General features: G+C 38.6%; 1 protein-coding gene across 14 annotated transcripts in view; it reads left to right on the top strand.

Annotated features, from left to right (window-relative positions):
• The window catches only part of SYNE1 (spectrin repeat containing nuclear envelope protein 1), a 491,794-nt gene that overhangs the window by 230,744 nt on the left and 244,312 nt on the right, over positions 1 to 16,738 (top strand). For 13 of the 14 annotated variants that reach the window (XM_055433423.2, XM_055433430.2, XM_055433426.2 and 10 more), the window contains 8 exons: positions 7 to 316; positions 2,165 to 2,329; positions 4,799 to 5,155; positions 10,769 to 10,905; positions 11,118 to 11,295; positions 12,132 to 12,314; positions 14,888 to 15,031; positions 15,342 to 15,497. In XM_055433423.2, the coding sequence (XP_055289398.2) occupies positions 7 to 316; positions 2,165 to 2,329; positions 4,799 to 5,155; positions 10,769 to 10,905; positions 11,118 to 11,295; positions 12,132 to 12,314; positions 14,888 to 15,031; positions 15,342 to 15,497 (1,630 nt within the window). The remainder of the gene's footprint in view (positions 1 to 6; positions 317 to 2,164; positions 2,330 to 4,798; positions 5,156 to 10,768; positions 10,906 to 11,117; positions 11,296 to 12,131; positions 12,315 to 14,887; positions 15,032 to 15,341; positions 15,498 to 16,738) is intronic. The other variant, XM_055433427.2, reaches the window with a different exon arrangement.

The raw sequence follows: 16,738 nt of genomic DNA, 5'->3' as shown, positions 1-16,738 counted from the left end.
TTCTAGCACTTTAGAATCTGTGATTAGCCAGTGGAATGACTATCTAGAGTGGAAAAACCAGGTGGAGCAGTGGATGGAATCGGTGGATCAAAAAGTAGAACATCCCTTGCAACTACAGCCTGGTCTGAAAGAGAAGTTTTCCCTCCTGGATCACTTTCAGTCCATTGTATCAGAGGCAGAAGATCACGCCGGAGCCCTGCAGCGACTCACGGCAAAGGCCAGGGAGCTCTACCAGAAGACTGAGGATGAGGCTTTCAAGGATACGGCTCAAGAGGAACTGAAAACACAGTTTACTGACATCCTGACCGTTTCCAAGGTTAGTGCTTTATAGCAAAGGAGAAACGTCAAGGTTCAGGTAAGGAATACACTGTAGGTTAAATTTTAGGGGAATTGGTGTGGAGGTTGCGAGGGAGGCTGAAGAGGGAGGGGATATGTATATATTATTATATATACATTATGTATAGTATATTAAAAAGCAGAGACATTACTTTGCCAACCAAGGTCCGTCTAGTCAAGGCAATGGTTTTTCCCGTGGTCATGTATGGATGTGAGAGTTGGACTGTGAAGAAGGCTGATCGCCGAAGAATCGATGCTTTTGAACTGTGGTGTTGGAGAAGACTCTTGAGAGTCCCTTATACTGCAAGGAGATCCAACCAGTCCATTCTAGAGGAGATCAATCCTGGATGTTCATTGGAGGGACTGATGCTAAAGCTGAAACTGCAATACTTTGGCCACCTCATGCGACGAGTTGACTCACTGGAAAAGACTCTGATGCTGGGAAAGGTTGGGGGCGGGAGGAGAAGGGGACGACGGAGAATGAGATGGCTGGATGGCATCACCGACTCGATGGACATGAGTTTGAGTGAACTCCGGGAGTTGGTGATGGACAGGGAGGCCTGGCGTGCTGTGATTCATGGGGTCGCGGAGAGTCGGACACGACTGAGCGACTGAACTGAACTGAACTGATATATGTACACATTATGTGTATATATGTATATATACACACATATATATATGGTTTATATGCTTTGTTGTACAGCAGAAACCAACATAACATTGTAAAGCAATTATTCTCCAATTAAAAATTTTAAAAATAGAAATGAAAAATGAAACTATATCTTTAGTGAACAGGTATAGAAAGAGTCATTTCTCGCCAATGGATGCCCATGAATTTTTCTGTCTATGCAATTTTGGGATAATTTTTTATTCTTTGTTTTTCATCTTTCTCCACTCAGAATGTTAAACAACCCGTTTCTTTTCTTTGTAAGACTGTCTGAGACTCCACTGTCAGTTTAGAGTTCTTTTGCTTTTGCTGCCACTTATATTTGTTATGTTAGGTGCAAGTCTATTTACCTCCCAGATTTCAGTCATGTACCAAGTATTGTATTTCTCGTTTTAGTAAAACCTTCATTTTTCTGTTCTCCAAAAAATTGGCTGCTTCGTGTAATATGAAGATTTTCTTTCAATTCTATCTCTGAATCATTTACTTTCCTCCATGACTTCTTTTGTATATATGTGAGAATGTTAAAGAAGATAAGGGAGAAGGTTTTTTCCCTCTCTTGGCTTCCTTTGGCGGAACTCTATTATTAGTACAGTTAGTTTATCTTAATTTTAATTTTGGTATGATTAAGAGTTATGACTTCAGTTAAAAAGACCTACAAATTTGAATTCTGGCTTTGACGCTATTTCGAATGTATGACTTTGGGCATGTTACTTAACCTCTGTAACCTCTAAAGGTCCGTTCTCATAATATAGTTAAATAATATTATCTATATCACGTCGCTGTTATGAGGATTAAATGAGCAAATTTATTTTAAGTGCTGAGCAGAATACTGTACACAAAGGCAACACAAATAATTGAACAATAAGAACAGTTATAATAATAGTAATAATTAAGTGGATTATCAGTGAGGGATGTTAGTCAACGTTCATTAAGCATAGGTTTTTATTCTAAGCTAGACCAAGGAAAACTTAAAGGAAAATGATTGCTTCTTCACAGTCTTTCAGTCTAATTAAGATTCAGTTTTTTTTCATTTTGAGATATTAGACATAGAGAAAATTCAAAAATAAAAAATATTTTAAGGTCATTAAGACACCTGCTGCCTTGTTTGGTTTCAGATTCTGAATAATGATTACTGTTAAAGTACTCTTCTTTCTCTACCAGGAGAAAATGAGGAAAGTAGAAGAGATTGTGAAAGACCATCTTATGTATTTAGACGCAGTCCAAGAATTCACGGATTGGCTCCATTCAGCAAAGGAAGAACTTCATCGGTGGTCAGATATGTCAGGAGATTCACCAGCCACCCAGAAAAAGTTATCTAAAATTAAGGTCAGAAAATAGACAGATGGTATAACTGCATTGGTTCTTGGGTACCACATTCCTATGATGAAGATTCTGCGGATAAGATTATTTAATATATTTTCTTCCTGTTTTCTATTTGTTAGCATTTATTACTTGTACCTCATGAATCAAAAATATAAGTAGGAGAAAAAAGGAAATTCAAAGCATGGTATACTTGTGAGGAAAATGGACCACTGTCCATGGATGCTTCTGTGTGCAAATGTGCTTATTACTGTAGCCTCAAGGCCTATGAAATATGCATCAGATTGGTGGGCTGACAAAACCAGATACTATTTTCTAGCACAGTGGAAGAAAAGTTTATAAAGTAACTTGGTTAAAAGTATTTGAATAATTCACTTGTTTTATTCTGCTTTCTTAGCCAACAGTATGACAACAGAGTAGAAATGAGTAATTTTAAGGGCATTAAAATAGGTTCCTGCTTATAAGGTCTACTTAAAAAAAAAAAGAAGTTCACATATCTGAGGGCACTGGAATAAGTATATTTCTATTTACTTGACTATTAAATTGCATTAATTTCCTCTCTGTGGAAGTAATAGATTTTAATCTGAGAACCAGGAAACAGTGATATTTTCAATTGTTTAGTTGTACATGAGGGATTCCTGGAATACATAGTATAAATGTGGTCAGGAATAGAAGACTGGAATTGTGTTCTGATACCTGGAAATCAGAACATAAAAATACTCGTTGATGATAGCAACAATAACTACATTTTGAAAGTTTACTCTTAAATGTTCAGAAAGTATTATCTTACTTAAATCTTACTACGACTGCACAGGTTCTAAATGAGATAACCACAGAAAGCCACTTCTAAATTCTTATTACCTGTGTGACTCCATAAGTGCTTTGCTGTTCTTCACTAATATTTTGATTTGTTCCTCCATTTATTCACCCGTTCATCTATCCATTTATTCAACGAAGGTTGTGCAACCCTCAAGGAACTTGAAGTGTGGGAGGGAATGAGGATGCACAAACTGATGCTTATAAAATCATACAGCAAATGTAACCCTAGCTCACGAGTTCAGGCTCTAGAATCAGACCCTGATGCTACATCTTATCCTTACTGCTTTTCTTAGTAACTGCAAGTTACTTGATATCCTCAATCCTCAACCTCTTTCTTCATCTGTAAAAATCAGAGTAACAATAGTACCTGCCTCACAGAGTTATTTTGAGGACTAAATTAGATCATGTGCCTAAAGCTGCTTAGCAGTCCAGGAGCTAAGTCATAAATTTGTATTAAAATTAACAAAAATAATGGATACATAAATATATAAACATCAGAATAGATTCTGTAGAAGAATCTATTCTTAGCAAGAAATACCACTATTTTACCTAATTAGCAGTACATAAGTTTATCTTGCTATCTTTTGGGGTATTTGTGTGCTTTAAGCCTAAAAGTTGCAGTTAAATTGTTGAATTTCTAGTGAGCTTCTCGAAAGTAAGAAGAATAGTAATAAATGAATGCTGTGTAAATGTTGTTTTGAGCTTTCAGCTTAAGTATGTCTGTGAATGATTTTAGTTGCTATACAAATATTTAGTTAACACGCTGAAAGTGAAAGTCCCTCAGCTGTGTCCAGTTCTCTGCGACCCCACGGACTATATAGTCCGTGGAATTCTCCAGGCCAGAAAACTGGAGTGGGTAGCTGTTTCCTTCTCCAGGGGATCTTTCCAACCCAGGAATCAACCCAAGGTCTCCAGGATTGCAGGCAGATTCTTTATCAACTGAGCCACAGGGGAAGCCCAAGAATACTGGAGTGGGTAGCCTATCCCTTCTCCAGCAGATCTTGCTGACCCAGGAATTGAACCGGGGTCTCCTGCATTGCAAGTGGATTCTTTACCAACTGAGCTATCAGGAAAGCCTGCATACCGAACTATTTCATACTTAAAATATGCCATATGAAAATATTAACATACTGAAGTATTTGAAATTGAGGAGGGCTTATTCTTTTGTTGTGATGGCTTAGCTTGATTCCTAGTGGAACAGAAGTGTCATTTAAGCCACCACCTCAGGAAGAAAATGGAAATGGGGCAAAGACGAGCAGAGGAGAGTTCTGCCGCAATCCTTGTTCACTTGTCGTGATGTCAACTTAGCGAAAAATAAGATGCACGCATTTATAGGAGCAATACACCACAGGCAAACATTCAAATCACTGTCAAAATAGTTTCACATATTCCAACAACCCCGGATTTCAAGGTTCCCCTTTAGTCTGTTTCAGGATGTTGCAGATTCCTCAATTTACTTCGCCACACACCTTGACACTCACAGTGACAACTCTACTGTAATAACTTAGGAGGGGGAGGATGAATTGAATCCGGTTCCTTGTGGCACATTTGCTAAAACTTCCTAGCAGGACAGGGTCCCACTCTGTACACATTTGGAAACTTGCAGGCCAAGTGACTCAGAGCCTCCTCGGTTGCCATGGTGATATTCCATTACAGGAGCTGATGGATTCCAGAGAGATTGGTGCAAGCCGCCTAAGCAGAGTGGAGTCTCTGGCCCCTGCCGTGAAACAGAACACGACTGCCAGTGGCTGTGAGCTCTTGGACACAGAGATGCAGGCCCTGCGTGCAGACTGGAAGCAGTGGGAAGACAGCGTTTTCCAAACGCAGACCAGCTTGGAGAACCTGGTTAGCCAAATGGCCCTTTCGGAGCAGGAGTTCTCAGGCCAAGTTGCTCAGCTGGAGCAGGCCCTTGAACAGTTTAGTGCCCTCCTGACAAGCTGGGCTCAGCAGTTAGCCCTCCTGGAAGGCAAGAACACAGATAAGGAGCTAGTGGAATGCTGGCAGAAGGGCCGGGTAAGTTGGCTTCCTGTTTTCTGCTGGGGAGTTATGCTAAAATGTTTGTTTGCCTTTCTTTATTGCTAAACAACAACAAAAGATTCCTTGCTAACTAAAAACATGCAACATTCAGACTTGGGAAAGAAAGTATTAATCTAATTAAGTTTGTAAAGCTGCTCCCTTTCCTTTTTTCATAAATCAAAGTACTGTAAAAATATAGACATAAGGGAGAAAGAGGTTTTCTTTCTTTTTACCATAAGAAGCGTTTATTGATAGTGGGAATATTTTACTTTCATTCTTATGGTGTAAGAGTTTGTAATGTTGTTTTCAGCTATTCAGTCTGAAAAAAGTGGCCTGTGGGTAGAGGCATAAATAGACAGAGAGTCATAGCTGTTTTCCTGCCAGGGAATTATTTCCAACAATTAAATGATTGAATTTATAGCTTTGAAAGAAATGTTTGGTAATCTCCTAAAGTACAACTAATAGTTTTCACCCTGATTAGCTCTCCTGTGTGTGGATTTGACAGCTGTGTTTGAATTAATCCGTTAACAGAACTCCTAGTCATGCTCGCCAGTTGCCTTGTGAACTTTTTTTTTAAAACTAATAGCCGCCCTTTCAGGATGTGAGGAAGGAAAGCATAAAAGGAAGAGTGACTAATGGGCAGAAGCTTGAAATCTTCTTTCTTTTACTGTTAAATAATATCTCAGAAAGCCTTTCGATATGTGCAGTTTTAGAGTGCTCTGAATCATGGATGTCCATAAAAGGAAGTTTAGTAAACTTCTCTGTTTCTATTTATGTTATATTCATTTCAAAACATCTCCAGCCAGTAAGAAAGGCTTGCAGTATTTCCAATACTGTCTTGTTTTAAATCAAGTATATGAAACAAATATAGCACCCACAAAATAAAACTTCATAATCATCTCTTATACTATTTAATTTATAATGTTTCTAGGATTTTTGTTTTCTCGCGTTTCCTATCCTTTGGGCTTAAGCTCTGGAATAAAGCACAGAAAGTAGCTCTGTAACACAGGGACAAGGAAGTCGATAATTGACCCATGTGGTCAGTATTATTCACTCTGGTATAAAAACATGAGTTATAATGCTTTAGTTCTTTTGTGTTTCCTTTTCTTTCTCTTCCATTAATACGATGAAATTTTTTAAAAAGAAAAATTTGGTTATATTTAGATCAAATTATTGTTTTGAGCTATCATTTTTTTATTCATACTACTAATGAAAGTAATAGGTGAAACCTATAAAAAATACACACGATAATGTAAAGAGAATATGGACTTTTTTATTTGCTTTAGAAGTCCAGTTACCTTGAAGTTTGTTTAAACAAAGAGAAAAAGGTCATGTTTTCATGCAATACATAGTTTGTTCTTTAAGTAACACTTGTGACAAATAACAGAAATAATTAAGGAATGCTGCACTTGTGATCCATACAAAACACCGACATTTGGGGTTGTACATAATTTAAAGAAACGTCCCAAACACTTTTCAAAATACCTTAGTAGCCAATAAGTAGAGGCATGCCTTAGGTGGTCATAGGAAGGTAATTCAGAAAATTAAGAAAAAAAAATACATACTGGAACTACTTAATTCATTCAAAATCACTGAGCAAGAAAAACAACCTTGAACTTCCATACTGATTTTACATAACTTGTATATAGTACCTTGACTTAAATTCAAGAGCAAAAGTTAAGACTCTCCTCTTCTATCTTTAATAGACAATTGCCTGGTAAACTAAGATAAACATTTCTCCCTGGATTTTACCTTAGAGTGGCCTTTTTAATTTTCTTTTCAAAAGAGGACAGGTTTGGCACTTTTATACTGGTGTTACCAATGTTAACATTTCTTGGAATCTCAGGAAGAGAATATAGACTTTTATTTGTGCCGGTAATCCAGTGTTGCCAGCCCTTTGCTTAAATCTACTTCCAGATTTGGCTCCAAAGTTCATACTTTAGATGATAATACTACATCACCTCCCAATTTTTAATAATGATATTTTAATCTTAAAGCCGATAACATTATGCTGTATACCTTAAACTTATACAGTGCTATATGTCAATTATATCTCAATAAAACCAGGAAAAAATAAATGAAAAGATAAAAACAGAGATAATAAATTTTCTCACCACACACAAAAATAGAAATGGTAATTATGTGATGGGATGGAGGTGTGAGCTAATGACCTAGTGATAATCATTTACAATGTATAAATGTATCTTATCAACATGTTGTACACCTTAAATTTATACAGTGTTGTTTATCAGTTGCATTTCAATAAAGCTAGGAAAAGCTTTTTATTTTAAAAAATAATGATAATACTTCCATATCGATGGATGCATAGGACATTTTACAAAATAATGGATTTGCCAGGCAGGGTTCTTTGACATTGTTTCGCTGTTTGTTGGAGGTGGGGATTGTCAGTGTTGAAAATCATAATAGCAGACATAAAATTCCACAAGTGTTTATTCTCTAGTCTACAATTAAATGATGAGACTCAAGAAATCTTTAAAAAATAAAAATGGGTCATCATCTATGCTGCTGCTGCTGCTGCTAAGTCACTTCAGTCGTGTCCGACTCTGTGTGACCCCATAGACGGAAGCCCACCAGGCTCCCCTGTCCCTGGGATTCTCCAGGCAAGAACACTGGAGTGGGTTGCCATTGCCTTCTCCAATGTGTGAAAGTGGAAAGTGAAAAGTGAAAGTGAAGTCACTCAGTCGTGTCCGACCCTTAGCGACCCCACGGACTGCAGCCTACCAGGCTCCTCCATCCATGGGATTTTCTAGGCAAGAGTACTGGAGTGGCTTGCCGTTGCCTTCTCCGGGATCATCATCTATAAACTATGCTAAATTCATGTTGCAAAGTACCTTATTCACTGTGTTTGCAAAACTCATATTTTTTTAATTTCCAAGGTTATTAACCTTCAGTTCAGTTCAGTTCAGTCACTCAGTCGTGTCTGACTCTTTGTGACCCCATGAATCGCAGCACGCCAGGCCTCCCTGTCCATCACCAACTCCCGGAGTTCACTCAAACTCATGTCCATCGAATTGGTGATGCCATCCAGCCATCTCATTCTCTGTTGTCCCCTTCTCCTCCCGCCCCCAATCCCTCCCAGCATCAGACTCTTTTCCAGTGAGTTAACTCTTCGCATGAGGTGGTCAAAGTATTGGAGTTTCAGCTTTAGCATCAGTCCTTCCAATGAACACCCAGGATTGATCTCCTTTAGAATGGACTGGTTGGATCTCCTTGCAGTCCAAGGGACTCTCAAGAGTCTTCTCCAGCACCACAGTTCAAAAGCATCAATTCTTCAGCAATCAGCTTTCTTCACAGTCCAACTCTCACATCCATACATGACCACGGGAAAGAGATTTAATAATTGTATTAACCTATATAACCTCTAAGGGGGGAAAAATACATTTTAAGATTTAACTGAAACAGAATTATACAACCTGATATTTATAAAATGAAAGACTGCTAAAATGCTTTAATTTATGATGAAGTTTAGTGTAGTGAAGTCGCTCAGTCATTTCCAAGTGTTTGCAACCCCATGGACTGTAGCCCACCAGGGTCCTCCGTCCATGGAATTTTCCAGGCAAGAGTACTGGAGTGGGTTGCCATTTCCTTCTCCAGGGGATCTTTCCAACCCAGGTATTGAACCCAGGTCTCCTGCATTGCAGGCAGACGCTTTACCTTCTGAGCCACCAGAAAAGGTGATTTATTTATTTATTTTTTAGTATAAGTTTTTGGTCAAAGGCTTTCACTTTTCATATCATCTAATTTTTAAATGACTATTTTGAATCTCTGGTTCTTTTTACTTTTTTGGTATGTGGTAAATTTCTTTAGTTCTTATAACATTTTCCCTTAAATAAAAGGTTCAATGTGGTGTAAAATAGTAGTTACTAGTGATTGGAGTTTTGGAGAGAAACTTTCTAGTTATTATTTATGAATTTCATAAATAAAAACATCTTATACTCCTCTGTAGCCCAGCCACTAACCTAAAAAGAATTTTCAAATCAAGGGAACTTCATCCCTCCTCTGAGAATCACGGTCTAGGTGGAAAAGCCAAGAAGTTCGAGACCAGTGGGAACGCTGGCTGCTGATGAGTGTGGACACGGTGCTGTGTGTCCTCAAGATAATCCCCTAAGAGGTGGGACAGAGAGCAGAGAATCCTTAGAGGATCCCTGATTTGAGCTGAGTCTTGAGGCCTGATTACAAATTGACCAGATGGGAGAGGTGCAGGAACAGTATCAAGATCCAGAATTACTGAGGAATGAGAAAACACAGGCAACAGTGGAGAACGGGATTCGCAATCAGAGAGCACTGTGCCGTTCGAGAGTAGACAGGGGCGCTGAGAGTCAGGAAGCAGAGGGAAAGAGAGCTGATGAAAAGAGTTAAGACACGCAGTGGACCAGACCTCATTCATCTTGTGTGGAGTGAGAAGTTTTCTGATTCCGATCAGTGGGAGGACAGTGGAGCCCTTTTCTAGGATGAGAAATACAACACAGACCTACTTTGTTGAGAGGCCTGGTTTTCCTACAAATCTAGGCCAGGTCTTGATAAATATCTCTGAGAACAATAATAGTAACAGCAATAGCTATCTGAGCAGTTACTCATCTTCTTGCCCCTCCTCCTTTATTTTTTTTTTTAACTTGGAGATAGTATTATCTACATAGTCCCACTTAAATAGCCTGCTGTCTTTACTAATTAGGCACTTGACGTGCCAGGAACTGTGCTAAGTATTTGACACTGAAGATCTCACATGTTCCTTGTGACAATGCTAGAAGAAAACTCTGATTGCAAAGCACGTTGTGTAACTCTGTAGACCATGTGATTTCGGTGTCCTTGTCAAGTCCCAACACTTTGTTTTGGATTTAAGATTCACAATATTGTGATTAATTACATCTCTCTGTCTCATCTATTAAATTACGAGCTCTTCAAATACAAAAATTATACCTTTAGTTGTTTTGAGAGTGAGAGAATCCAGCAAAATGATTCATACATACCAGATATTTAGCAGATATTTGATGACTAGATGAATGAAACTATGAAAGTAATAAATTATGAGTGAAATTAGACCTCTGAAATATAAGACATTCTTAATGTAAAAGTTAACTGTATATACACTACATAAATTCAGTTGCTACATGTATTTTTTTTTTTTTTTTTTGGAGAAGGCAATGGCAAGCCACTCCAGTACTCTTGCCTAGAGAATCCCATGGATGGAGGAGCCTGGTTGCTCTGCTTTGAAATGATTTCTCTTCACCTTTAAACAGCATATACCCACGCATGTCTTCCAATGGCCTAGTCAGAATGTTTTTGAACAATTTAGGCTATTCTTGTTTTTCTTTTTCTCATTCCACTTTAAGTTACTTAACCGCTTGATCATTTGACTATCTGGCAACACTGGATACTTGAGAACCTAGCTCTTCCTAGAAAAAGATGCAAAATAGCCAGGTGCTCTCATCTGCCAGTGGGAACCCTGAAAATAGACCTCATCTCCTTACTGAATCTACTGTGTTGGTTCTTCCTTCACTAATAATTTATTATGTGATTTATGCATGCATGAGACGCGGATGTGGAAATTACCCAGTTTAAACACCTGCTCCTCTGCCTATCTCCTGATAGGAGATACTGGATGCTCTACAGAAAGCAGAGCCTCAGACGGAGAATCTCAAGTCTCAACTGAATGAACTTTGTCGATTTTCCAGAGACCTGAGTACATACAGTGGAAAAGTTTCTGGCTTGATTAAAGAGTATAATTGGTGAGCATAAACCTTACTGGCATTCAAAATATTTTTACACAAATAAGTCAGAGATTTGTTTAAGTTGTGAGTTCAGTAATAATATAAATTAATCTTTAAATACATTAAAGTGAGTGTGAGTGCATACTAAGGGCTGTTAATTTTCTTGAACATTATTTTGATCTACTTTATCACGTTTTTCTCCCGTTAAATGCTTCAAATCATTGTTCCAGTCTTTGTTTGCAAGCATCCAAGGGCTGTCAGAATAAAGAACAGATTTTACAGCAAAGATTTCTGAGAGCCTTCAAGGATTTCCAACAGTGGTTGGTTAATGCCAAGATCACAACTGCTAAGTGCTTTGACATACCTCAAAATATCAATGAAGTTTCAACGAGTCTTCAGAAAATACAGGTAAGAGTGTGATCAATTAATTCTAATAATGGTGCGGAAAATTCTGTAGTGGTCCAGTGGTTAGGACTCTGTGCTTCTACTGCAGGGGATGTGCATAGGTTCAGTCCCTGGTCAGGGAACCAAAATCTCACAAGCCATATGGTAAAAATATATATATATATATATAATAACAGTGTCTCCAGGTGACTCAGAGGTAAAGAATCCACCTGCCAGTGCAGGAGACTCGGGTTCAATCCCAGACTCAGGGAGATCCCCTGGAGGAGGTTTTTGGCAACCCACTCTAGTATTCTTGCCTAGAAAATTCCATGGACAAAAGAGCCTGGCGGTACTGTCCATGGAGTCCCAAAGAGTCAGACATGACTAAGTGACTGAGTATGCATCACTGACTTCTAGGTCTTATTATAAGCCTATTAAAGTTTTGCTTAAGAAACTCAGATTTCGAGTAAATCCCTGCTTGAAACAATTGATGTGTAAGTGAAAAGAAACTAGTCCATTCATCTAAATGCATGCTATTTTTATATATTAATAGGGATTTAGGAGATAATAAAAGCTCTTTGTATGTGAGAAACATTGTGCTTGAGCATGCTAGGCAGATTTTCTCATTAATTTTCACAATACCTATAACAGTTACATAAGATTATTATTAGATACAATACATACATAATACACTAATGCATAAGAGTATTATTGTACAAATAGGGTAAAAGAATCTTAGTCAATTAATATATGCAACAAAAATTGTTTATTTCTTTTCTCTGATTTTACTGAGAAATAAGTAGGAAATTCATGTATTTTAATGTATAGATCTTTTTATTATGCCTAATCTCTTCTTTAAGGAATTTTTGTCAGAAAGTGAAAATGGACAGCACAAGCTAAACATGATGCTTTCTAAAGGAGAACTTTTGTGTACTCTGTTGACCAAAGAGAAAGCTAGTGGCATCCAGGCCAAAATTGCAACTGCAAAAGAAGATTGGAAACATTTTCATTCCAGTCTCCACCAAAAAGAATCTGCTCTGGAGGTATACTATAGCCAGCCATGTGGACATGTTCTGTGTTATTTGTTGTTGTTTTTGTTAAAATCCAATGTATTATATCCAGTACATCTTGATATCCTTGTCAAAGATTTTGGTCATCCCTCTCTGAATATGATTGGATAACTGGATAATCTTAAGAATCAGCTCAGTGTTGTAGTGTGAACCTCACTGAGGAATTTAATAGCTTCCTGCTTGATAGAGGCAGTTATTACAGGCTTGCCCATGCACCAGCCTACCAAGAACAACTGTTTTAGTTTTAGGCAATATCATTTAATCTTTATTTGAAGTCCCTCATTTGTGAAAGTTGTTCTAGGAGAACTGAACAGAAATATCCATGCAAGGCTGCAAAATGCCACGGATGAGACAGTATGTTATAACTAATGCAGATACCAAGTACTGAATAGTAGATTTTAGTAATTCAGTATGCAGAGAGACAAAATAATTTTACCTAGGGATAATATAACTTGAATTTATTATAATCATAATTACCCCATAATGCAATTATTTTCTTCTTGAAATAATCTGTTTTGTGTACCAACTCTTCTCTTAGAGGAAAGTTAAGCTTCATGGCAAGTATTTTTTTTTTTTCCTTTTAAAATGCTTCCTAACAGAAGAGAGTCTTAATTTAATTACGGCCATAATCAATGAAGGATGGAAAACTAATAATAGGGAATTAATATCTGGAAAGAGAAAATGCGCATTTCCTCCATTTTTCCCTAACCAGAGACCGTTGTAGTTCTCTACGTTAATAGTGGCTATCAGTTCGTGGCAGGCATCCTCCATGTAATAGAGAGTAATAACCATTTTGCAGAGACCCAGATGGCTCAAGTGGTAAAGAGTCTGCCTGCAATGAAGAAGCAGCAGGAGATATGGGTTCAATCCCCTGGAGAAGGAAATGGTAACCCACTCCAATATTCTTGCCTGTAAAATCCCATGGACAGAAGTGCCTGCTAGGCTACAGCCCATGGGGTCCCAAAGAGTCGGACACAGTTGAGCATCCGACACAGATAAAGGAACCATCTTGCACTGCCTAGAAATTTGCTCTCAACCCTGCAGGGATCGTTAGTGCAGTGTGGCCTGAGCATCTCCTGTTGAAAGCGGTGCGTATAGTATAGATAATGAGGTTACCTAATTCAAGAAATGTCCAGTAGGAGGTCAGGAGTCGCTTGCCTTCCTGCTTTTCTTATTTTTCTTCCTTCTTTCTTTCCTTTCCTTCTTCCTTCCTTCCTGCCTATCGCCCTTCTTTCCTTACTGTCTTCCCTCCTTTCTTCCTTCACTTATATTAAGAATACACACAATAATACACATAGTAATACTTACTATGTGCCAAGCACTATGTTAGGAATATGAAAGTGTTAACCTTTTCCTTCTCCTCAGGGAATTCATTTTCTAGAGAGGGAAACAGTATATAAAGAGATGGTTGCAATATAATATAGGTATACTCAGGATGTGGGAATTACTAAAAGAAGGATGAAACTGACTCTGTTTGGAGAAATCAAGGAAGGTATCCAGAAAGGCGACTTTCTAACTGAATCTGGAAACTAAGCATTCTTTGAATTTGCCGAGGCCAACGTGCATTTCAGTTGGAAAGAGCTGAATGTGCAGGGCCAGGGTGTTGTTAAGTGTCAACTATTAGTGGAAGACTGAGATATTTGACATTCACGTGAAATATTGTGGGAAGAGCAACAAAGATAAGACCAAGGATGAAGATTAGGACCTGATAGTAGAAAGTCTTGTGTACTAAACAATTTGACCTTGAGTCTTGGATAGGATTCCTTTTCTGAACCCCAGAACAGCACTTATTTTCTCCATTTTGCCAAGAATGCAACATAACCTATGCCATTCTAGGTGCACAGAAGAGACATTAGTTCATTACATGCAATGAATGCTTTAGGACACTAGGGCTTAATTCTAAGATTGAAAAAAGCTGAATGAAGAATCTTCTGGTCTTTCACAGACAAATATCTCAACTCTCTGGCCACAGTGTAGACCAGAATGGTAAATAGTAAGTAACTGGAAGACCAGAGAAAACTTTTCAAAATGGTCCAGATGAGAGAGACAAGGGCCTGAATTAAAGAAACGATAATGAATGAGGGATTTCTTTCTAAGAGAAAACATGGCAGGATTTGATAACTGATTTAACAAGGGGCTCGAGGAAGGAGAAGTTAAGTTTAAGTCTTTAGTTTCTCATTTGGAAGATAGCTTGAATGATGATGCCATTACGGGAGTGTTGAATATGGCATAAAAAGTGGTTTGGGAAGAGATAGAAAAATTCATTCAATTTAATATATATTAAATTTGATGGGCCTGCAAGGTAACCAGTGGTTAATGGCCAGGAAAATAGCAGCGAACATAAGTGTGATGTTCAAGAGAGAGGCTAAAGCTGCCAAAACAGTGAAGCTGAACATTTATCAGCTGCTGTTGTAGGTGCCTGCTTAGCATGTATTAATGTGTTCAGTCTTCATCACCATATTTCTATTTTATGGATGAGGAAATTAAAAGACTCTAGATTTATTAACATTTCTTTTTGGTCCCTAACACTGTATAAAAACTCATAGAATCTAAAGATCCAAATGAAGGACTTTGAAGTAAGTGCTGAGCCTGTACAGGACTGGCTGAGTAAGACGGAGAAGATGGTTCATGAAAGCAGCAATCGCCTGTATGATCTGCCAGCCAAGAGACGAGAACAGCAGAAGCTGCAGGTGATGAGCCCCTGGCCGGTCTGACCCTCCATCCACCGCGCATTCAGATCAGAGGCATGGGGGCACCCTAGAGTTAGAGGATGCTCTCTTGAGACTGGGTGCGCCCTTTCCTGAGTTCAGAGCTCCCGCTTTCCTTTGAGGTGTAATTTGTCCGGTCCTGGAGCCCTACACTGTGTGTAGCTTGGAAATAATAACGCCTTTGGGCCATGTCTGTTACTCTCCAGTCTGTTTCCGCGGTCTTGGGGCCAAAGCTTTGTCTGCCGTGTGCTCTTCCCCAGCCTCTTAATAGTGACTTGCTTGTGCTTTTCAGTCTGTCCTTGAGGAAATAAACTGCTACCAGTCTCAGCTCCACAGGCTGAAAGAAAAAGCTCAGCAGCTGTGGGAGGGCCAGGCGGCCAGCAGGAGCTTTATGCACCGGGTGTCGCAGCTGTCTTCTCAGTATCTAGCGCTAAGCAATGTAACAAAGGTAACACATGCCGTGTGCTGTGTGTGAGTGTGCGTCCTGGTGGCAGAGCTGGGGCCCGGGAGTCCCGGGGGCCCCGGGGGCAGGGCTGAGGCGTGCAAGCGCTCTTCCTAGCCTTGCAACCCCGGCCAAACATGTGTGCTGCGTCATCTCAACGTGCTTGTCTAAAAACAGCGAGGGAGGTTTCAAACATCCAAGAGACTTCCCATCTCTATGGTTACACCAAGTATTCCCTTTAATCCTGAAATGTTTCCCCAGAGCTCTTATTTTGAAGACTCAAAGCATAAATAGAAGGCAGACTTCAGAGTACTGGGTCTAAAGATACACAGATTAAATTACTTTCAAAAAAACCAGAAATTCGAAGCTGTTTTTAAATTTTAGTGGACTCAACAAGAGTGAGTTTTAAGGATAGTATTTTTTGTTTTCATTTGTCTCAGTTCTTTATATTTATTACATGGTCATCAAAGATGTGTTGATTGAGAGTTTCAGTTCAGATTCTGGAGCAGAGCTCAACATTGGCAGGGATTCCCATCACGGATGAAAGCTCTTTTCTAACAACTTAGAAAAAAAGTAAATGGGATCCGACAGTGAGCTCACTTAAGCATTCAGCAGACCCATCCTTAATTGTGGAGGGCCAGACCACCTTGAATTTCATGGCCTTGTGACATTTGTTCCCTTTATTTCTCTTTTGCATTTCAGATCTGAGAAAGTAGGGAACCTGCTGGAACTTGGCTTCCCCTGTTTGAGTGTGGGCTTACTCTTAGCCTGCTGTTTGCAGCCCCAATAAAACATTGTTGAGGCAGTCATATAGTATTAGCCTGGGAGTGAAGAGACTATGTTTACAACTATTTTTGTTACTTTTTTTGTTTTTAGAAAATCTGGCATAAATTCAGAAAATCTAGAGTAAATTAGGACCATCTTTCTATTGCTTTGTATTTAGGTACCAAAAAATCAAGATCTTCAAATGCTTTATGTGCTAAAAATTATATTCATAAAATCTTCATTGTGTTGGGTGTTAACTTTAATCAATAAATAAAACCACATTTATGGTCCCAATTTAGGGGTATTACAAAACCTCAGATAATTGTTTTTTTTGAATTGGCTATCATGTAGGTCATGTGGGTATGTGATATTGAGTCAAATATGATGCTCTGAAAGCAGAAACTACTTCAGTGGGTTTCCCAGACAAGGTGTGAGGAATAAATTAATGAAATTTCTGAAAAGTATCCCCAATTGTCATAAAG

The sequence above is a fragment of the Moschus berezovskii genome, chromosome 10 (genome assembly GCF_049115385.1).
Source record: "Moschus berezovskii isolate FMDL1 chromosome 10, NW_MosBer_1.0, whole genome shotgun sequence".
In the NCBI taxonomy this organism is placed as follows: Eukaryota; Metazoa; Chordata; class Mammalia; order Artiodactyla; family Moschidae; genus Moschus; species Moschus berezovskii.
This window is presented reverse-complemented; position numbering and strand designations above follow the sequence as displayed.